General features: G+C 35.3%; 1 protein-coding gene across 1 annotated transcript in view; it reads left to right on the top strand.

The window, feature by feature from the left end:
* LOC145601704 (uncharacterized) overlaps window positions 1-23,108 on the top strand; it is a 49,568-nt gene that overhangs the window by 5,680 nt on the left and 20,780 nt on the right. The window contains exons 6-36 of the mRNA XM_081657766.1: window positions 1,757-1,807; window positions 2,284-2,387; window positions 2,494-2,611; window positions 2,770-2,871; window positions 2,958-3,158; window positions 4,615-4,772; window positions 4,908-5,066; window positions 5,654-5,746; window positions 5,829-6,180; window positions 6,401-6,514; window positions 8,325-8,420; window positions 8,588-8,655; window positions 11,003-11,123; window positions 11,565-11,780; window positions 11,926-12,153; window positions 12,262-12,371; window positions 12,537-12,633; window positions 13,975-14,073; window positions 14,199-14,339; window positions 14,995-15,054; window positions 15,345-15,770; window positions 15,881-16,207; window positions 16,918-17,049; window positions 17,221-17,334; window positions 17,487-17,671; window positions 19,180-19,288; window positions 19,358-19,501; window positions 19,987-20,262; window positions 20,373-21,047; window positions 21,671-21,886; window positions 22,695-22,798. Coding sequence (XP_081513892.1) covers window positions 1,757-1,807; window positions 2,284-2,387; window positions 2,494-2,611; window positions 2,770-2,871; window positions 2,958-3,158; window positions 4,615-4,772; window positions 4,908-5,066; window positions 5,654-5,746; window positions 5,829-6,180; window positions 6,401-6,514; window positions 8,325-8,420; window positions 8,588-8,655; window positions 11,003-11,123; window positions 11,565-11,780; window positions 11,926-12,153; window positions 12,262-12,371; window positions 12,537-12,633; window positions 13,975-14,073; window positions 14,199-14,339; window positions 14,995-15,054; window positions 15,345-15,770; window positions 15,881-16,207; window positions 16,918-17,049; window positions 17,221-17,334; window positions 17,487-17,671; window positions 19,180-19,288; window positions 19,358-19,501; window positions 19,987-20,262; window positions 20,373-21,047; window positions 21,671-21,886; window positions 22,695-22,798 — 5,396 coding nt within the window. The remainder of the gene's footprint in view (window positions 1-1,756; window positions 1,808-2,283; window positions 2,388-2,493; window positions 2,612-2,769; window positions 2,872-2,957; window positions 3,159-4,614; window positions 4,773-4,907; window positions 5,067-5,653; window positions 5,747-5,828; window positions 6,181-6,400; window positions 6,515-8,324; window positions 8,421-8,587; window positions 8,656-11,002; window positions 11,124-11,564; window positions 11,781-11,925; window positions 12,154-12,261; window positions 12,372-12,536; window positions 12,634-13,974; window positions 14,074-14,198; window positions 14,340-14,994; window positions 15,055-15,344; window positions 15,771-15,880; window positions 16,208-16,917; window positions 17,050-17,220; window positions 17,335-17,486; window positions 17,672-19,179; window positions 19,289-19,357; window positions 19,502-19,986; window positions 20,263-20,372; window positions 21,048-21,670; window positions 21,887-22,694; window positions 22,799-23,108) is intronic.

The following is a 23,108-nucleotide window of genomic DNA, read 5'->3' as shown; positions in this document are numbered from 1 at the left end:
GATATTGAGCTTCTATGTATGAAGACCTGGTTTCTGACCATGGATTCAAGTCTTTAGGGAACTTCATCCCACTATATTGCTGCTTCTCTCTCTCCTTCAAATTTTTTCTCTTTTCAATCAGTGGCGGAGCCAAGGGAGGGTGGGGGTGGAGGTTGGGGGGGGGGGGGGGGGTTGGCGTGGCCATGGCTTCCCCATGGCTGTAAATATTTATTGTAGGTAGCAATAATTAGCACATGATAAGTTGTAGTAGTGAAGGTTTAGTTAGGTTGCAATGTTCAATTTGTCTTCCTCATCTCGGGTTTGATTCCTGAGGCTTGTATTTTTTTGTTTATTTTGCTTAAGTTCCTTGATCGCCTGTAGTGAATAAGTAGTATCCTGTTTCAGGTCTTTGGACATTTGTCTCTATTTCCAAAATGTATTCAACTAAATATTTTACTTTTAATAAAAATATCCGGGTTCACTCATGTAATTTCTGTTGTTCTAGAATTGGAAATCATTGTATTTTATATTATAACAAAGTAATTTTAAATTGTTTTTGAGTACCACATACATAAGATTTGGCTCCCCTAACAAAAAATTCTGGTTCAACCACTGTTTTAAATGTATATTTGTTTTCGTCTAAAATTGTATTATGGTATCAAGAATTTCTAGTTGCCTTCTTTGGAAATTAGTTAGAATGGGGCCTGTTGTGCCTGAATTGGCTGAATATAGGGTGGCCGTGCTGCATTTAGCTGATTTAAACTCTGTTTAGCCCCCACTAGCTGCCAGTAAAAAGGGATTGAGTTTGCAACTTGACAGGATCCTACATCTTATCACTCATGATCCATGCTTGAAATACTTAATGCATAATTTGTGCTTTATATATTCTGCATGCATTTTTTCCTATATTAACTCCTGCTTTGGCTCTTTGTCTTTTATTTTGTCTTCATGCTCATTCCATATCTTGAAAATTGATCTTTAATATCAATCTATTAGATTTTTTACACTTTTCATAGCATATACATTTTTCTGTAGATGTAAGATTCTCATAGTTAGTATATGTCCATTTCTTTGGAGATGCCCCAAATTTGTTTGTGAAGTTTGTGTAATGGGTGGCCTTTTGTATTCCAATCTCACTCTGTGTCTTTCTCGTTAAAGTCTAAAGCAAATTAAGATTCCATCATTAGAACACCTAAGTATATTTGACTGCTGTGCTTTTCACTTTGTTCCTCTGTGCATATAGACAATGTGTATGTCTGTATTGCCATTAGACCCAGCACTTCTAGTTGTTGCTGTTTGTTTTTACTAGAAGAAATACTGGAAGCTGCAAAAGTACAATGTTTAGGAACTTTCACCCTTTGTATTAATGCTGTTACTCTGGTGGGGACCATTGTGCCCACTGTGGTTGCTATTTTATCTCCTTGGGGTGGTGGTGGTGAAGAGAAGGGGATAACTCTTCAATTATTCCCTACGTCTGGAAGCAGCTGTGACTTTGACTTCTTATTTTAAGGATCTGAATGATTTTAGTACAGGGGCAACAGGGCCCTTGTAAATTGTAATAATTGAACCTCTGTCCATCATCCAATTTATGTAAAGGAGTTTGTTTTGGAGATCTATTTACTCAAATGATTACTATGCTAGGAAAGCTGACTAAATGTACCTGGACACCCCTACATAGCATATCTGACCAGGGAGTGTGTATGTAACATCTGCATGTTTTTTTGTTTTTGTTTTTGTTTTTTTTTAAAATTTATTTTCTTTTTACTTTCTTGTGCAGGAAACTGAAGCAGCAACACTTGAAGCAATGTCTAGATCAAAGCTTGGAAGTGTATGCTCCCAAACCTTATATTTTGACCATTATGTGTTTGATTATAGTTTTTCTACTTGCTTTATTTAATCAACCATGCTAAGAACTTTATGGTGTGCTTATAACAATTTTCTACTCTTTGTGCATGTGCATAACCTTTTTGACATTTTAGTTGTATGACTGTATAAGGCACAAGGTTGTAATGGTGGCTTCCTTTCTCCTTCTAAAGCTCATGCTGAAAGAATCTTATCTTATGGAATTGTTAGGATTCATTGTACTCGGTATCATTTATTATTTGTTGGTGCCTGTAAATCGTATTTAAGGCATAGTTTATCCACTTCTTTTCTTTCTTGTTATTTTTGTTGTGTACTGGCTGTAGCTTGTAATTTGTCTATTGATATTTTGAGCGCTTCATGTTTTTTTATCATCTCGTAGCTTTCATTTAGATCCGAAGATCCCCGACCTTTGTTCATGTGGTTGACTATTTGTGTTTCCAGAATGCTTCAGGAAATTCTTGGCTTGGCTCTCTTATAGCCACCATCATCGGAAATCTTAAAATCACAATTAGCAATGTTCATATCAGATATGAGGATACTGTAAGGTGCATTAACAACTATCAAGTTATTTTATGAAAAGGCTTAGACTTACTTTTGGTTCTGAAACAAGTATTTTTAATCGTTATCTCTGCATTTCGTATCTGCTGGCAGTAATTATGGACATCCTTTTGCTTGCGGTGTTACCTTGGCAAAACTTGCTGCTGTTACAATGGATGAGCAAGGAAATGAGACCTTTGATACAAGTGGTGCTCTTGATAAATTGCGCAAGGTGAGACTTCATTTATCTTCATGCTTTTTATTTCTACAGGAACTGCACCCCCATCTTTTTATTTGTTAGTCGTTGGACATGCTTGCTCTACTTGGTGTTTTTAATTGTTTGCTAAAATTGATGTCTTTCTGCCTCACAATGTCATTTTGTGGTTACAGTCCTTGCAGCTTGAAAGACTTGCTATTTATCATGATTCTGACAAACCTCCTTGGCAAATTGATGAAAATTGGCAAAATCTTAGTCCAAGCAAGTGGATCGAGGTTTGTGGTCACCTATGAATTAAATAGGAGTAAAGTGTGTAGCATTACTTGCTTTATTTTGCTACCTCTGACATACATTTTTCCAGATTTTTGAAGAGGGTATTAACGAACCTGCATCTCAACCTGATTTTGGCTCATCATGGGCTTTAAACCGCACGTATTTAGTTGCGCCTATCAATGGAGTGCTTAGATATCACCGGCTTGGAAGCCAAGAAAGAAACAATCCAGAGATTCCGTTTGAGAAAGCTTCACTTTTCTTGAATGATGTTTCCTTGACAGTCACAGAGGTAATTGATAATGCTTATGCATTCACACACGCCTCGGCTTTCTATAAATTAAAAAAGGAAGAATTGCTTTTAGTCTGAAAAAATTTAGTAGAAGGTGGATGTTATTTTGATAAGACAAGAATGGTACTATTGGGGTAGTTTTTAAGTGTTTCCCCATCGCACTCCTTCTTTGTCTCTTAGGGTTTGGAGAAAGACAAAATACATCCTATGTGTTAAAGAGTTATAATTGTTAACAAAGAATTTTAATTTTTCCTGTTTTGAAATAATTCTCTTTTGTGAAAATTTACATAACTGAATATAATAATGTAGCATTTTTTAACCATTTTAGTTGTATATGTAAATGTATGTAAATTGTAACAATTATATTAAATAGATACGAAGGGGTTGAGGGGGTGCCAATGTGTCATACATATATGATTTCAAGAATATTGCTCAGATTCTCAGAATCTTATACTTTTTAGCTATATGAAATTCAAAAATAGGGAAGCTATACCTTTATATCCTCAAATATATGTTGGTTGCCAAGTGCGCCTTCTAATCGTCAACGGATTCATCATCCACAACATTGAAGATGTTCACTTGTTCCTTTTTGTTGTTCTTATTTTTCTAATCTCTTTTTAATATTTTCTTTGTACCGTCTTGTTAGTATCATTTTGAATCTTTATATTAAAGAGAGATAAACCCCACTTATAGGATTAAGGTTTTGATTGATTGGTTTATTGATGTATTAAAGAGAGAGAAACTTTGATGGAGAACTTAATTCCTCCGGTCTTTATGTTCTACTCACTCCGTCCCTTATTTACATGTCTGTTTTTCATTTTTCACAGAAAATAAGGAGAATGGAGGGAGTGAGGAATATTATATAGGTTTGATAAAAGTAGAGAATATTGTATGAAAAAGATATAAAGTAGAGAATATTGTATGGGAAAGTCTAAAAGTTGATGATATTTTGGGTATGTGTATTTTTTATGGAAAAGGTATATAAATTAAGATAAAATTATGTGATATTTTTAGAAACAGGCACAACATTTTGTGCCACCCAAAATGGAAAACAGGCATGTAAATAAGGGACGGAGGGACTATTTAGTTATTATAGATGTGCATTTTAAGAAAATATTGAAAGTGAGTGTAACATAAAGTAGGATAAAGTAAGAGAGAGAATGTTAATAGGTGAGTGGATGTAAAATGGTAAATAAAGTAACAGAGGGGGTGTAGAAAGGTGTAATTATGGCGGGGAAAAAGGGTGAAATGGTAACGGGGGTAAGCCTTAAATAGAATAAAGCATAGTTAGTAGAGTAAAACATAATGAACTAAAAGTGGAAAGTGAGTAGACCAAAAATAAAATGGAGGGAGTATGTTTTTGATTTCTTTTATAAGATTTTTATTTAAGACATTTTCGTATGCAAGCTGATGTCTATGTATTTTATTTATATATTTATTTTAATCATTGTGACAGGCTCAATATTATGACTGGTTAAAACTCTTGGAGGTCATTTCAAGGTACAGGATACATGTGGAAGTTTTACATTTGAGGCCTGGTGTTCCAGTTTCAGATGGACCTCGTTTGTGGTGGCATTATGCCGTGCAAGCAACTTTGCAGCAGAGAAGAGTGTGGTAACGATTTTCTTTTCTAAATCTTTTGTTTGTGCAAGTGTGTCATGTCAGTTTGGAGGTTAGGTATTGTGATGGTAGGTATCTTCTTTACTTTGTATCAGTAGACCTAAATCAACTCATTGTTTCTATTTTCAGCTATTCCTTTTCGTGGGAACGTATTCAGCATCTTTGCCAGCTGCGCCGACGTTATATTCATGTATATGCTAATTTTTTGCAACAACTGCCTGATGTTGATAATGAAGAGCTGCGACAGATTGAAAGGGATCTTGACTCGAAAGTGATCCTCCTGTGGAGGTGTGTTTTACTCGACGCTTCACCTTTACTTGATAAATTAGAAGAAGTCTTAAATAGAGTGTGTTGGGACTTCCTTGATATGATGCTGGAAGGGATTGGATGTTTGTGGTGGAGACATTGGGTTAGGGGTTGTTCTTCTTGTTTTTCACTTATGCTTGTAAATTTTTCGCCATTGTATGGTTGCACTGTTTATGTTAAGAAACATGTTTACATAATTGGAGAGTTCTGTGTTTGTCTTTTCACTTTCTTTGTGTGTTGTTATTTTCCCTTTTACTGTTTTTGAGTTGCCACAAAGGTGTTGTGTAGGGCTTGGAAGGTTGAAGGAGAATGTGTTGTGGCTTGATGCTGGTTTGGACAATTTACCTTTAGAGAATGGAAAATTACCTATTTATTTACTTGGGAGGGGGCTTGTTAGGGATTTATTTATTCTGTTTTTCTTTTGAAGCTGATTATTAATTATGACAGCAAAGAAGCAAATCTCTCACTTCTTCTGAAACTTAATGAGGCCCCATGCGGCCATGGGGACATTATTACAAAATGTTTCTTCTATAATTGCTTTCAACATTATAATGTAATGTTCTTTTCAGGTTACTCGCTCATGCCAAGGTTGAATCTGCAAAGTCGAAAGAAGCAGCTGTGCAAAAGAAGCTTGGAAAGAGAAGCTGGTTTTCTCTCAACTGGTGTGTATATGCTTTTGCTGGTCATGTACCCTATTGATTCGTTTTTGAAATGTTGTAATATTTGCTACGTGTGCTATTTCAGGCGGTCTTCACCTGAAGATGATGCTGTTTCAGATGGTTCAGACGTGTCTGAGTTGACACAGGAAAAGCTGACAAAAGAAGAGTGGCAGGCAATTAATAATCTTTTAAGTTATCAGCCTGATGGAGAACTTGCTTTGTATTCGGGGAAGGATGGACAGAATATGGTACAGTTTCTTGTTGATGTATCTATTGGTCAGGCTGCTGCAAAAATCATTGATATACATGGCACAGAAGTTCTTTGTGGTAGATTTGAGCTACTTAAAGTGTCAACCAAACTCAAACATAGGAGCACTTGTTGTGATTTATCATTGAAGTTCTATGGTTTGTATGCTCCAGAAGGCTCCCTTGCGCAGGTTGTTGTTTACTTTTGTTTTTTTGCTCATCTGTTTTTGCATTTTAGCAACATGTTCCTGTCTTGTTTTTATTATATTACTATACTTGTTTAAAAGCATTGTTTATTGCATATTTTGTGTTTTTAACTTGAAGTTTGATTAGCTAAACCAATTATGATGTGAATCTTGATTTTGCTACTTTTGCTTAGTATAGTTTCCTTGTTCTGCTGTTTTTTGACAGAGTGTTTGTAGTGAGCAAAAGGTGAATGCATTGGTTGCCAGTTTTGTGCGGTCACCAGTGGGGGAAAATGTAGACTGGAGGCTTTCGGCCATCATGTGTCCTTGCCATGTCACGGTAATTCTGTAAAATCCAACGCTATGTGCAGGAGTATTTGCTTGTTGTTGTGGGTATTTTTACTGGAGAGGAACTAATAATACTTGTGATCTTTACTTCTAGTCAAATTTGTGTATGGGGTAAAAATGTTTCTTGGGTTTCCTTCAGATTTGTACTTATGGGGGTTGTTTAGATTACCTCTGTTTAATGTAAAATGCAGAATGCTTGGGCTTACCAAGTTAGATCTGTGAAAGGGGTGGCTCATGTTGTTTTGTGGCTTGTTGTCAACATATCTTTTTTGTTAATTGGAATCTTAGTGAAGACCTGAAGAATGAGGCTTTTTGTTTTGCAGCATTTCTGTTGTGGATTAAATAACTAGAATTAAGAGATGTTAATAATTTATAAAACCTCACTTTCGCTCTCTCATGTATTAGTTTCCAGAAAGGTTTTTACAATCCTTTACAGGTGTTTGGTACACCTGTCATTCTCCCCTAGAACTCAACTCCACAAATAATCACTTCATCTTATCAATTACCACCATCCAGCCACACCACTACTACGCCCTTTGCCTTATCTGTCATATAATTCCTGAATTGCTCATCACTCCAATGGTTAAACAAGATATAAATTAAGGGCCTGATGCTTATGCGTGGGTTAATATGATAACTATATGGTAAGGTCAGTTTAGTTGGTCAAAGTGGAATGATGATGATTTATATGATTTATGATTTTTTGATGAGTGTTGTTTTTATGTGAGGGTTCTGAGTTGATGTCGAGATGTTAAAAAGACTGGCTGATATGTTTTCTGTGAGTGTGATGCTCTGTGTATTGCAAGATAGGGAAGAAGTTCCTGCTAATTTTTTTTATGATAATTACTCTTTTCTTCATTCAAGATTTAGGACTTGTAACTTTTGGACTACTTGCACAACTAGCCACTACACAACTACTCCATTGCCAAACTCTAATTTTTTCCATGGAGTGTTCGAACCAATAAGAGATACCTGTAAGCTACTGTCAAACAGGTCCTATGCCTTTTTAAAGCATGTTCTACAGAGTAATATTGGGTTTAGCCATTACTTGGGCAAATAAAAGTTGTAGAAGCCTTGACTCTTGATTCTTGAATAGCGTGGAAAGGAAATTTTATGCTGTTGTCTGAATTTAATTTACCTTTACCATAAAGAGAGAAGGTATAAGTATTTTTTTTGAGGCAAAACTAGAAGTTTGTGTGAAATAGACTTATCTTATAACTTGAGGTGCCACCTTACTTAGCCTATTCTGGCCTTTGGTTTGGCGTGTATATATAGTCCCCAAAAAAATCCCCTTGACTCCTTCCCAGAAAAGCTTTTTTGTTGACCGGCAAGCAAGAGCTCTTTGGTCATGTGTATTAAAGGTTTAATTACTTTGAAAACAAAGTATAATAGCCAGGGGTCACCATATTATGTTAGTGGTCCATACTCCATACAATATTACCATGATTTTGCAAACCACTCTATGCTGTGGACTTTTGCATTTGAGAAGTTGAATTCCGCAAGTGTGACATTATTAGGTTATGTAGCGGTCATTTTCAGCATTTTAGGTCCCAAAAGTTGCTACTCAGTAAACAAACTACATTGAGGTGTCTGATGCTGCATTGCTACCTGATATGATTTTTCTTTGGATGTAGTTATTATGTGTAACTCCTTTAGTTGTAACATTAGCAAGGCTGTGTGATCCTCGCTTCCATTTTTAACCTTAGATGATGAAACTACTACTTTTTCTCTGCTTTCTGTCGTGTTTTCTGATGTGTCTGATCCTTTACTGAAAATTTTCGACTCAATTTTTTTTGACAAAGATTTTAATGGAAAGTTATGAACGCGTGATGGAGTTTCTGAAGAGGAGTAATGCAGTTAGTCCTACTGTCGCTATAGAGACTGCCACAGCATTACAGGTAATATAGGAAAGCTTATGCGATAAGGCCGATAACTGTTGGTAATCAATAATTTCTTAATATTTGTCTGTTGTAGATGACAACTACTTTAATTAGTCATTATTATACTGCCCTGTTCAATTTATTATTAGTCTGTGTTACTCATTGAATATTTTTTTTATGGACAGATGAAGTTTGAAAAGGTTACACGTAAAGCTCAGGAGCAATTTCAATTGGTTTTGGAGGAACAGAGCAGGTATTTGTTTGTATTATTTGATATAATTTGGAAATTTACTTTGGCTTTAGAGGCATCTTTTTCACAGCTGTGATTGCTATGATACCGGACTTTGAACTTGGGTGCATAGAAGCAAGCCAAATGTTCTCTAAAGCACACCCTGATCTTATTTGATCAAGCAATGTCTATATTGTCTTCTGTTGATGGGATCAGCTCTTTAAAGAGAAAATCTTGTATTGGTAACCGTTATTTTGAATTAACAACTTTATTTTTAACAGCTGTGCATCATCACCAATCCGTTTAAGCCAATTAAATACAAGGAAAATAGTATTTTTATAAAAAGAAGGGAAAACTTGGTTTTTGATATTCTAATGTGGAAAAGGAGGGTAGCACAATTTATATCTTGTGCGGCAATTTAGTGGTGGTGTCTATGTTTATCTTTTTACATTCTGTTGTTTTTGGAAGGGCCAAGGGGTATGAAAACTTTGGGTGGTGGTTGTTGGGTTGCATAGGTAGTGTTTGTGACAAGTGAATCATTGGTATAGAGTGAATAATGTTGACCAGTGCTTCCGAAATTCATGATGAAGCCAGAATATTGGTGATGACAAAGTTGGTTGTTGAGTTATAGACCTTTGACTTTCTAAACAATAAACATAATTAGGGGCAAAAATCATATTATGTTACCACAACACTTTTGATTACCATGTGTCGCTTGTCGACACGACACTACACGTGACACGGCATGATGTGCGACATGACACGATACACGACATGGCTTCGGAAAAGTTTGGACTTTGAGTGTCGCCGACAAGTAACGACTTCTTAGTTTACCGCCGATTTGTTAATCCTCTTTGTAATTTCATACCAAATCTCCTAGATTTAAAATTTACGAATTGCATACAATAGGGCTTTAGGTGATTGAGAGGTGCGATTCCACCGGTGGATTTTCCAGCATAGGATGGTTGAAGAGAAGATTGTTGCTAAGGTGGAGAAATGGAGAGTGGAGATTGGTGTGAATAACAGAAGGTAGCAAGGAATCTATTTTATTATTGTACTTTTTTTTTTTTTTTTCAAACTTTCCTCCAAAACTCTAATCCTTAAAAATCAAAATCCATGCACTCAATTTTTTTCATTTTTTTTAATAACTTCCAAATCTTTTATTTTTAAAAAAACCATAACTTCCATAGTACACATGTCAAAATCACAACAAAAATTTTCCCGCCAAAACATTTTTTTTTTCCTTAAAAAGTAACGTGATAAAGAAGTTAACGAATAAAAACTTACAATAATTTATAAAAATATTTTAAATTATATATTTGAAATAGAGTTTAAGAGTAGACATAAAATAAATTTGAATTTCAATAACAAATAAAAAAATTGTTATATAAGTTTTTTCATTTAAACTAACTTCATTTTGATTGACTTTTATTATTTATAAGTCTTATAATTATGAATTCATGCATTGCACGTGGCAAAAACTAGCTAGAATAAAAAAAAAAAAGAGAAAAAAAGTAATGAAAGAGAGAGACACGGCAAACTTAAGAATGTAATAAACAGTAGATGGGAAAAAGGTATGGCTTTCTATCAAAATTTTGTTTAGGGAACATGGCCCCTTCTTTACTTTCATTAATGTGTGAAAATGTAGATTTTTTTCTGTTTTAAAGATGTTATTTTATTTTTATAATACTTAGTTTGAATTTGGAAAACTGTCAATATGTACTCAATAGCTTTATTTAACAAAAATTATACTTGTATTCCTTAGAGAAGTGTCTTAAGAAAATTTCTGGACACTTTATATGGTAGCCGTGCCCAAGATATTGGTCAAGACACTCTTTTGACGGTGTTGAAGTGTTGGCGAATATTTTATGGTTTAGAGTGTCGTACACGACTCCTAATTCCAAGTTGGAGTGACATAGAATAATCTATATGTAGGCAAATACTGCCTTAGTTCTCGAAAGTTCTTTATGGTTACCATTTTTGCACAAATTAATGCAGTTAGTGTGTTGATGTGATGAGTAGGTGTAAGTAAAAGGTGATTAGAGTAGGAGGGAGGGTGTAAAAAGGTGTAAAAAGAAAGAATGAGTGAAATAGTGTTAATGAAAACTGGATAAATTGAATGTGTAGAGAACTTTTTGTAAAGAGCTACGTAAAACGGAAAGCGCTAAGAATTTTCAAGAATGGAGGTAGTAAATGACATCTTAAATGACATCTTAAATTTTCAAGAATGGATAAGTAACTGAATAGCATGGTATATTTATGATAGAAAAATGTATAACAATCTGGTACAAATGATCCTTTTGGTCTACTTCATGGTTTTGTATATAAAAATATTAGTAAGATAGAGTTTCTGACCAGTGCTTTCTGTCAGGTTTGCTCTTGATGTTGATTTTGATGCTCCAAAAGTTAGAGTGCCCATCCGAACGCGGGGTTCATCCAAAATAGACAGTCTTTTTCTTCTTGATTTTGGTCATTTTACTCTAAGGACCAAGGTAAGTGGATCTGATTTGAATGGCTAAGACATGCATATGAACATTATTATTACTTTTGTTGCTTTACACTCCATGACAAGAGAATAAAGTATTTATTCCCTCCATTTTTTTAATTTTATAGCTTCTTTATGCCTGAAGATTTTGGATAGTGAGAATGTAGAGAAAAAGGCCAGGAGGAGTTCTATTGTATTTTCTGTTTATTTATTGTTAAGAAAAATTAAATTGGGTTTCTATTGTATTCTCTTTATATTTATTGTTAAGTAGTTGGGAGGGTGTCTATAATAGAGCTGTTGAGGTGGAGTTTCGGCAAGTACTTGTATGGCCCGTGAAAAAAAAAAATGTTGATTGTATCAAATAAGTATAACTACTATCCTGTCACCTGTGGCTGCTGTCTGATTCATCAAGAAGAAAGAATTAAAATCTGACTATTATTTGCTACAGGAAGGTCAACATGATGAAGACCAGTCATTATACTCCCGCTTCTATATTTCAGGGAGAGATATTGCTGCTTTCTTTACAGAATGTGGATCTGAAAGCAATAATTGCTCATTGTTTGCGCCTTCAAAGAATAATTGTCCCTCTGGAACTCCTGTGGAAGATGTGGACAATAATTCTTCTTTGCTTGATAGATGTGGGATGGCAGTGATCGTTGACCAGGTATAATTTTGTATCTTTTTCCTAATATACTGATATATCTGGGCTCTAGAAACATGAAAGAACCATTACTATTGTTAGCATTTGATTGTATCATGTTTTTCTTTTGTGTTTCTTAGCTAATTTCCCCTATTCTGTACTTGGTAAGATAAAGGTACCTCATCCAAATTTCCCATCGACACGCATTTCGGTCCAAGTCCCAAATTTGGGGATTCACATCTCACCAGCCAGGTACTACAGACTTATGGAATTGTTAAACATATTTTATAGTACGTTACAAAGCAGTGGACAGCCTGTGGATGAGATCTCCCAACCTGAACTTGCTCCTTGGAAAGCACCAGATATGGCAGCGGAAGTGAGAATCCTGGTTTGGAAGGTATGCTCATTGCTAACTCTGCCTGTTCATGTATTGGCAATTTGGAACTTAAAATTGTGTTTTCCACTTGCCTAAACTGAATTTTTTGCTATTGCATGCATAATGCAGGGAATCGGAAATTCTGTTGCAGCATGGCAACCTTCTTATGTTGCTTTATCAGGGTTTTACCTATATGTGCTCGAGTCTGAAAGGGCTCTTTTCTACCAACGCTGCACTAGGTCTGCTATTAGCGTTCTTAATTCATTGCATTGTTTCGTACTTCTTTGCTTTTTCATTTTTTCATTTTTTTTGGCTTTTGTGCATAACTTTTGTTAGTTATAAAGTCCCTATTAGTTAAGGTTTCCTTGTATATGTGATATTTTTTCCATTTATTAATTTTGTAGCATGGCTGGGAAGCAAGTGTTTGAGGTTCCTCCAGCTAATGTTGGTGGATCACTCTTCTCTATTGCTGTCTGTTTTAGAGGCATGGATATCCAAAAAGTAAGTTAACTTTTTCTTTTGTTTTATGGTTTTATTTGTTTGTTTGTTTGTTTTGGATGAAGAATTGTGAAAGAGAATAATAGTAGGATTGGGGGGTGGGTGATCTAGAGTAGTCTGGTTACTTTGGTAGTAAAAGCATCAACTCACACCAATTTAATGAAAGCTTTCATAAAAAGGATTCTTCCTCCTATCTATTTAATTTAGCCAATCTCTTGAGAACATCTGCAGTTGGGATATTCTTTATGTCAAGTCTTTAAACTACCCATGCAATTAATATGCTTAGTAGGATATTTAGTCTTATAAGTGTTTTTAGCAAGGAAGACCATATAAACATCCATTGAGAAAAATTAAAAAGAGCACTTACAAGGAGCCATTCTTATCTTGCTACAGCTTATCTGAAGGCTGTAAAATTGACTCTTCATCTTAATTTGAGTGGGATCACAGGCCTATGAAGAGTCTAGAAGTATTAATGTCCCCAAGAAACACCCATTTTGAGATCCATATGTCGCTGGTAACTCTGCACTGGATCTTTTTATTGTTACCTATTATGCTTTTTGGTTATTGGTCATATTCCATTGGAGTATGTACTAGCCGACTTGTAAAGAAACCTTTACTCAGTAGAATCTCTCTGTTGACAAAGATCTTGAAGAGTATGTGACTTGCATTCTTCTTCATTTGGTTTCTTGTTGGTAGTTTATAGCTTTGCTTTACTGTAGGATGAGTAAGAACCGACATTGCTACTGGTCAAAATTAAGGGGGTGTTTTGGCTAAATTGGTGGGTTCCCTGGAGAAGAGGGCCAGCAATATTCTCTCCTTAATTTAGTGTGTTTCTTTTATTTTTTTTCTTCTGTAAATAACAAAAAAAAAAAAAAAATGTTTTTAGAGTCTGAAAAGTTTTTGAAATTAAAATTTGAAAAAGTGTATATTGAAAAAGCAATGCAAGAAATTTTATATTAGAACCTTCAAAAATTATACTGGTGAAAATTGTTTTGATCATTGTTTATATATTCCTTATGTCATGCTTTAGGTTTTTTTTTTGGTCTTCGGATCTTATCATGGATATTTTCTCATGTTTGAGGATTGATTTCTTTGTATGGCTTTGATTCCTTGGTGTCTTGGTACTTAAATTCCTTACTAACTGACCTGAAGAAAATATAGAAGAGCTAATGTAAACTCCAAGGAGTTTGTATGAAAGTAGGCCAGGAGCACAAGTTCCTAATTGTCCTATACTCATGCGTGTTATCTCTTTGGCAAATTATTTTTGCTGTTTATGCAATTTAAATTTAAAATATAAAGAAGGGACTATTGCTTAGCCTTGTTATCATACACATCATTCTGCAGGCTCTGGAATCTTCTGGTACATTGATTATAGAGTTTCCGAATGAGGATGAAAAATATTTATGGCTGAAAGGGCTTGTAAAGGCTACATATCAAGCATCTGTAAGATGTTACTTCTTTCTTTATAAATTTATTTGTTTCCTGCTTAAGTGGTACTAATAATTTTATTAGGATTCTTTAATGTCTATTTACATTTCCTATATGTTGACGATTGTTGGTTCATTCAGGCTCCATTATCAGATGGTCTCCTTGGAGATACCAGTCACAGTGTAGGTGGTATGGTTGATGCTCAGATTGCTAATTCTAAGGCTGTTGATCTTGTTATTAATGGAACCTTGGTGGAGACCAAATTATTTATATATGGCCAGGTTGTAATCCTTGTCGTTTTAATTTTTCTCCATAATTGTGCCATTAAATATATTGTAGCCTTGTATGTTAGGCATTGTTAGATGCTTCTTGCGTCTTTTCGTTTTTTCGCTATAGCATGTTCTGTTGTACAGATTTTGTTACTGATCTATTATACATTTTAGTGTTTTACTACTAAGTTTCATTTTTCCTGCCACCAAATATATTTATATTTGTGACAAGTAACTAAGATTAATTGAGAAAGACACAAAGGTGGTCCCCCCCACCCCACCTTAAGATGATGTTGAAGTTTGATGTCTTTTTCAATTACTACTTGTCTGCTCATTTCTCAATATAGTTTGGCTTGTTGATTCTTTGTGCAAGACAAGAAACAAAAGTAGAAAGAAGTGGTGGGGGTGGGGGTGGATGGAGAGTTGAAAAGTTAACACGAGTGAATCTTCAACAAGTTGCGGCTGTCAGGATTTTCTTTTAATTTGCCCTGAAATGCTATCCATTCCATCCTAGAATATTCCTTCACCTTGAAATTTATGAGTTGCATAACTTACAATGTTGCTTTTCTAGTTTTAAAGTGGTGAATATGAGTTGCATAGCTTGCAATGTTTACCGCCATTCATGTCTTGTAAATGATACACTCATCTTTATGATCTGTATTTCCAGTGTGGAGAAGAGAGCCATGAGGAGACCCTCATTGTTGAGCTTACTGCTGGTGGAGGAAAGGTTTGTGTTGCTTTATAGCTTACCATTTAATAGTTTATTTGTCTTCTCCTTTGATGCCCTTCTCTCTTGCTTAGATGTATACTGCAGGGTAATGTTTTACTCAGCATGTATACTTTTAAGCAGTGGTCTGCACTGTTGGTGTGGCAACTTAGTTTTTCCCAAGAGGAGTTTGCTGCAGCCTGCAGGCAGTTTTTGATTACTCTCTCTCTCTCTCTCTCTGTATTTTTTTAAATAAATTTATTATATTATACAGAGCTGGTTATCTGAATTTAATACTATTGCTTTTACAGGTGCATGTTATCCGGTCTGAAGGAAACTTAACAGTCAAGATGAAGCTTCATTCTTTGAGAATTAAGGATGAGTTGCGAAGTCGTTTAGCAACAAGTCCTCAGTATCTTGCTTATTCAATTGTGACAAGTGATCAAATACTACCCTCGCCTACTAGTATTCAAGCAAATCAGTCTTTCTCAGAAGAAGAAGAAATATTTAGAGATGCTTTACCAGAGTTCACTCCTGTACCAGATATTGCTCATAACCTTGAAAATTTTGTTGCTGATCCTGAGTTTTTGCTTTCTAAAAAGGATTTGGGGAAAGGGAAAGGATCCTCATCAGAAATATTCTATGAGGCTCTTGGAAGTGACAACTCCGATTTTGTCTCAGTTGCATTTATGACCAAGGATCCTAGCTCTCCAGAATATGAAGGCATTGACACACAGGTATTCGCCTAAGTTATTTTTCCTTATTCCTGTGGTGGAGCTAAAAAATAACAATATTCTTTAGATTTCCTGCTATGGGTCTTTTAACCTACTGTATCCAATATTTTCAGATGAACATATGTATGTCCAAGCTGGAATTCTTTTGTAACAGGCCCACAATTGTTGCTTTAATTCAATTTGGTTTGGATACGAGCTCTGCGAATTTTGAGGGAAGTAGTAATGGTGCAACCATGGCTTCTGAGGATATAATAACTACTAATAAATCAGAAAAGCATGATGATGGTGATGATTTTGTCAAGGGTTTGTTGGGATATGGTAAAGGACGAGTTGTGTTTAAGCTGAGCATGGATGTGGACAGCGTTACTGTGTTTCTGAACCAGGAGGATGGTTCTCAGTTTGCAATGTTCATTCAAGAAAGCTTTATTTTGGATCTCAGGGTATGTTGTCTTTTGTTACTTTTTATGCTATTCCTTTTGTTACTTTTTACTTTTAATGTTCATTCAAGAAAGTTTTCTAGCATGAGAGTTTTCTTCACCTTTCCTTTCTATTAGAAATCGCGCTTATTTAGTACTTTCATATTCTTTAAAGTTAACAATTTTTTCTGAATTAATTTTTACAGAATTCTTATGTTGTGAACAGACCTTAAAATATAATGAATGCTTTTAGAAAGGTTCAGTGACCCAGACTAAATCTAGACAACTAATTTTTCGCTAATTCATTATGGTTCGTGCTGTCTCAAGTAGAGTAGCTTGACTTTTTATTACTCATTCCATCCCATCATCCTCAGAGGTGCCTTAACAGCTCACATTTTGTCCGTACTTATTTACATTTCGATTTACTTAGTGCTTATAGAATGGATACTGAGGCTCTTCCATGTGTGTGTTGCTGTAGCGACTGTATTACATTGAATATCTGTCACAAACTGCCCTTTGAAATCTCCTTTTCAGTGAAGTGTGCTATATATCATGCAGGACCATCATTGTTGCCTGGGCTTTTAAAGCTACATTGTTTTATTTACTCATAAATTACATGCTTGATTTCAAGGCGAATATCTGCTATTCTGTTCTTGAATAAACTATATGTATGGTTTCATTTAGATCTGCAGTTTTGTTCTCGTAAGCTATGTGACACATCTAGACTATACTAGGTTCATCCATGTTCTATATCCATTGAGGGCACACTGGGAAATTTGAGGCTGCGTGATATGTCTCTAGGTGCTGAGCACTGTTGGAATTGGCTTTGTGACATTCGCAATCCAGGTGCTGAATCACTTATTAAGGTAAATCTACTGTTTTATTAACTCTACTGATTTCTATATGTTAGGCCCCTAAAATAATTTTATTTTATTTTATTTATTTATTTATTTATTTATTTTTATTTTATCTTTTATTTGTTTTTCTAAATTTGTGTTAAGCTTGCGTCTTATGCATTATATGTACTTTTATTTCAGTTTGCATTCAAATCTTACAGTGCTGAAGATGATGATTATGAAGGATATGATTATAGCCTTACTGGTCGTCTATCTGCTGTTCGCATAGTTTTTCTCTACAGGTTTATCCGAGAGGTGAGACTGATTTTGGGTACCTATGCCTACTGGCTATTTTGGGACAGAATTGCCTGGCTGTACTGACACTCTCTTCTAATGTATCTATGTATAGTGAACTATCATCATTCTCATGTCAAAGGTTATGCTTTTAACTTCTTAAACAACTGCAGATAACAGTGTACTTCATGGAACTTGCGACCCCCCATAAAGAGGAAGTCATAAAGTTGGCTGATAAAGTTGGTGGTTTTGAGTGGATGATTCAAAAACATGAGATTGATGGAGCCACAGCTGTGAAGCTGGATCTGTCGTTGGACACTCCTATTATAATTATCCCAAAGCATTCTATGAGCAAAGAGTTAGTACCTATCATATGAGTCTTTTTTGGAAGTTGTGTATGTATGATGTATGCTTTTTATCCATTTGCAAAGGTTAGGGTTCAATCACTAAGTCTCTGGAATGGTCTTGGTGTAGAACTTTTATACACACTAATCTATACTTGTAGGTTTTCCTGAGAAGCAATTTGATGGTTAAAATTTAGGAACAAATATGATTAGGCAATTATTTGGTATGGCCATTTTAAAGAATGTTTTGAATTTTGGGATCGCTAGGCTATTTTCTTAAAGAATTATTTACTCTATTCCCCAACTAATTCTGCCACGCTTTCTAAACGAAGAAAAGATTTATCCTTTTGTTCTTCAAAAAGTGCAAAAATACATAGCACAAGGGGTATTTGCTGATCCTTTTTCACATTGACAGTTAATTTAGTTGAGCAAACAACAACTTTTCAATTAATTCTCAGCATTCGTTAGATAAAATTGGCAGATGGCTTGGACACTGATGAGCTCCTGCTTTTGCATTTGCTTGCTTTTGAGCATCAGGTCTCTCTCTTTACATAGTTTATTGTTGCAAGCCAAAATTCAGGTGTTTTGAAGAAGGGGGTGGGGAGGGGGGGTCCTTGGATCTTGGTACTTTGAGCTTTTTGGCTGTTATATTATGATTAGCTCTTAGGGGTTAGTCAGCTATCATATATATCCTCGGATGCTGTTCTGCTGCCTGGTTTAATTTACTTTTGTTTATCTTGATGGGAGGTTTATGTTCAAGTGGTTTAGTCTCTTGCCATATCTTTTTGTCGGTTAGCATTACAGTCAAAGTTCATTATGCATAGGTGATCAGTTGATAAAAAAGCTATATTCTTATCATGGTCCTGATCTTCTTTATAAACAACTGAGCCGTTAATGAATTGAATATGATATGTGTAAGCATGTAGCCCTAATGGCCAGTATAAGAAGCTAAAACTAGATGCATTAAGGATTATATTATTATTATTATTATTATTATTATTATTATTATTATTATTATTATTATTATTATTATTATTATTATTATTATTATTATTATTATTATTAAACTGATTGCCTCGTGAATTTATCATGTATTCCTAATTAATACATTAGGAATTGTATTGAATGCCTCTTCTTGGTCTTTAAGGCAACATATAGTAAACTATTAATAGATTAAAACTTATTGCGCACTTCGTGAATTGTAATTTATGAATTGAATTTATAGGTAATTCGCTAAGATGTGTGCTTAAAAAGATTGTCCTGTGTGCTTAAAAAGATTGTCCTGTGTGCTTTCGCTAACTTATACCTCGTAAATAGCTTTTCTTTTACTGTGTATTTTCTGAACTTTTGTATTATGTCCCATCACGTTGGGTAGTGTCAGATTCCAAATGGTTACATGCAGTGAATTTTGTTTGCAGAACTTATGGCAGTGAATTTTGTGTACTTAATGCACTCATAGAGATTTGTTTGCAGAATTTATGGCAGTGTTCTTATGTGTACTCAATATCTTGTACTTCTGCAGTTTTATGCAGCTTGACTTGGGTCAGCTAAAAATTAGAAATGAATTTAGCTGGCATGGATGTCCTGACAGGGATCCTTCTGCTGTCCACCTTGATGTTCTTCGTGCTGAGGTGAGCCTGCTGTCCTCCTATTCCAAGGGTCAGCATCTTTTACTTTATTGACCTCAATTTGACCTGCAGGTTCTAGGAATCAACCTTTCTGTGGGAATTGATGGTTGCCTTGGAAGACCAATGATGCGTGAAGGTCATGGACTTGTTATCTGTGTCCGTCGCAGTTTAAGGGATGTTTTCCGTAAGGTTCCCACACACTCTATAGAAGTTCAGGTAATCTTTACAATTTCCTTCCTGTTCTCTTTCCTATCTATCTAGCTGATAGTATGATATTTCTGAATGGTTGACTGTGTAGGGGTTAGGCTTCCAATGGTGAAACCTTACTGTGTTTTTGGTTTTTGATATATGACCTGTTAGTAGGTTTGGCCATTGTGCCCCTAAATATTTCTGGAAAGTCTATTAAATGACTTGAATCCCCATATGTCACGTGTCTCACCACTTAAAAATATCACTATGTTCTTGTATGATGATTCTCCTACATATTAACTGCTCTCATGGTAGTGTTGATGTCAGTGAAGGGAAGGATTGGTGGGAGTGGGGATTGGCAAGAAATATTGAGGTGTGCATATGTCGATGTGGTAGAAAAGATAGAGAAGTAAAACAGAAGTGCTATGATGGCTGACAATCTTTGCATATTTTTTTAAATAGTTAACCATATGTTTTGTCCTCTCTTTCTGACTCCAATTTTTTGACAACAGGTTGATTCATTGCATGGTGTCATGTCAGACAAAGAGTATAATGTCATATTGAACTGTGCTTACACTAATATGAATGAGGAGCCAAAACTTCCTCCAAGTTTTCGTGCAAGCAAATCTGATCCACAGGATACAATGAAACTGCTGGTTGATAGGGTCAATGCGAACAGTCAAAATTTTCTATCCCGTACAGTATCCATTGTGGCTGTTGAAATTAAATATGCTTTACTAGAACTGTGCACTGGGATCCATGAAGAATCAACATTAGCTCATATCAGCGTCAGTATTGAATTTACATGAATTTTTAGAGGATTATGCTCCCTTCTTAATATCCTAATTACATTGCTCATGCTTTTCCTTTTATGATTTTTTCCTATATTTTTTTGCAGTTAGAAGGTCTTTGGGTGTCTTACAGAATGACTTCCTTGTCTGAAGCGGACCTCTATGTCACTATCCCCAAATTCTCTATCGTGGATGTTCGTCCTGATGCAAAGCCTGAAATGCGACTGATGCTTGGATCGTCATCAGATGTCGGAAAACAGGTTTCTGCTTCGGGAAGTGCTTCATCTATCATTGATAGAAATTACATGAGAACTCAGTCTAGAGATTCTTCTGCCCCTGAAATGCCAACGTCAACAATGTTTTTGTTGGACTATCGATGGAGAGCATCATCACAATCTTCAGTGGTGCGGGTACAACAACCAAGAATTTTGGTTGTACCGGATTTCCTTATTGCTGTTGCAGAATTTTTTGTTCCATCTGTAGGAAGTATAACTGGAAGGGATGAATCGATGGATCCAAATAATGATCCCATCCGCAAAAGCCACAGCATTGTACTTCAATCTGCTGTTTACAGGCAGCAAGAAGAGGTTATTCAACTGTCTTCAAGTCGACAATTGATTGCAGATGCTCCAGGGATTGAGGACTATGTCTATGATGGTTGTGGGAGGACGATATGTTTGAAGGAGGACACTGATATGAAGGAAAGTCAGTTTCCAAAATTTCAACCTATAATTGTTATTGGTTGTGGAAAGCGATTGCGGTTTGTGAATGTGAAAATCGAGGTACTGTAAGATCTGTATTTTGTTTATATATTTTATGCGAAGACAGGATGTGCTATGAAATATTTAGTAAGTGATTGCTTGTCTTTTTGTATGTTGTAGCTACCCTAATCTGTGACTAGCTTGCCCTTTTTTATTTGGACGACACCTCCTTAATGCCCTTTGTTCATTTTTTTAAAACTGAAAGAAGTCAATTCATATTTTTCAGGTTCATCTTTTGAACAGAAGGTGCATTTTTTGCTTGCTCATTTCTTGTAGTCAAGACTCATACTGTTAAAACTATTCTATTCACCTTTTTAATAATAGGTTCATTATTACAACTCTTGGTCAATATTCAGGTTCATTACCTTAAATATAGGTCACTTTTATTTGAGTTGTAGGCTTGTTTGCTTTTGAGCTGAAGGTTTTGTATCAAACAATTTTTTTTCCCTGAACTAGCGTTGCATGTTAAATTTTGTTTGTTGGATAATGTTCTTTTTTTATTGGGAAATATTTTTTTTTTGTGGAAGTATAAATTGAGCTATTTAAACCGAAATTTTCATGGATAGCAGTTTTGAGAGAGTGAACGTTTCATTGTCTTGTTGTGAGAGAAAGCTAACTGCTTAATTAAAATTTTGAATTATCAGAATGGTTCACTCTTGAGGAATTATACGTATTTGAGCAATGACAGCAGCTATTCAGCATCTCCAGAGGATGGTGTTGATATTAAGTTTCTTGAAAGTAATATATCTGATGAGAGTAATGATCTACAAAATGATAGTGGATTATCTTACATATCATACTCTTCAAGCGGACGAGATGACGGATCTAAGTCTGTCCAAAGCTTTACCTTTGAGGCTCAGGTAAGGTGTCTGCTTTCTGATGCTTGTGTATGCATGCTGCTTCTTGCTTCTTTCTGTTCTATTTTGCTTGGACAGTTCATATCTAGCCTAGTAGTCTCAGTTTTACTGTATGGGACTTTCGTGATTTCTCTGCTTTTGTTTGAAGCTTACAAAGTGATCTTTGATGATTTTACTTGCCATTTAGCTTTATCTGTTGAAACAAGAGCATTGATATTCTGATTTGGGCTGAAGTATAGATTAAAGTTTCTAATGACTTGTGTTTCTATGTGGTTAACCAGATCATCTTCACTCATAAAGCATTGATTTTAAACTTCTGTTAGGCTGTACTGTACATTTTTAATACTCCCTCCGGTCCTTTTAGTTAGTTTCAGTCACTTCTTGCACACATAGTAAGGAGGAGAGGGTATAAATTTGGCTGCATGCTGGTGCAAGTTGGATATAGAGTACTCATATCTTAGATTTAATTATATGCATGTGGGTACTTTGTGTTGGGTAGGTAAGGGTAAATTGTAAAAAATTATTACCTATAATGGAAGAGAGACGAAATTCAACCAACTCAATGGAAGAAATGAAAATGGAAGTGTAGCCAAAACAAAGCCTTGGTCCCAAAATGATTTGGGGTCGGCTAACATGAATCGTCATAAGGAGCCGTCCGAAAAAGGGCCAATTAAATGAACTGCATGGAGCTTATTTTCATCCAGCTGTCCAATCATTTCATCATGATACATGCTTTTCATAGGGTGCATTATGTAGTTATATGGACAGTCATTCTGGTATTAATCTGAAATTATTGTTGTTTTATGTGTAGGTTGTCTCTCCAGAACTGACTTTCTATGATGGAACTAAGTCATCTCTAGATGATTCCCCATATAGCGAGAAGCTAGTTCGAGCAAAGTTTGATCTAAGCTTTATGTGAGTGCCTTTTATTTATATTATTGTATGCTTCTTACTTTATCATAAAGATGCATTGTGTGAATTGTCAACAAGCGTGTTTTACGATGCTTTTCATGTTTTCTACGTTTCATGAATGTAGTTTTGCGTACCCTGAAGCATCATCTGTTATGATTTTTTGGGTTATATCACCTTCCCATCTTTTACTTGGCTGTTTTCTTGCTCATAAAAGGATCAAAGGCCCCACCAAACATTTGAGCTCAAATATAGCAACAAGAAATATTAGATCAAAGAACCCTTGATTGAATTGGATGAAAGCGCACTGAAGTCA

Source organism: Chenopodium album, chromosome 21 (assembly GCF_948465745.1).
Source record: "Chenopodium album chromosome 21, dcCheAlbu1.1, whole genome shotgun sequence".
Classification (NCBI taxonomy): domain Eukaryota; kingdom Viridiplantae; phylum Streptophyta; class Magnoliopsida; order Caryophyllales; family Amaranthaceae; genus Chenopodium; species Chenopodium album.
This window is presented reverse-complemented; position numbering and strand designations above follow the sequence as displayed.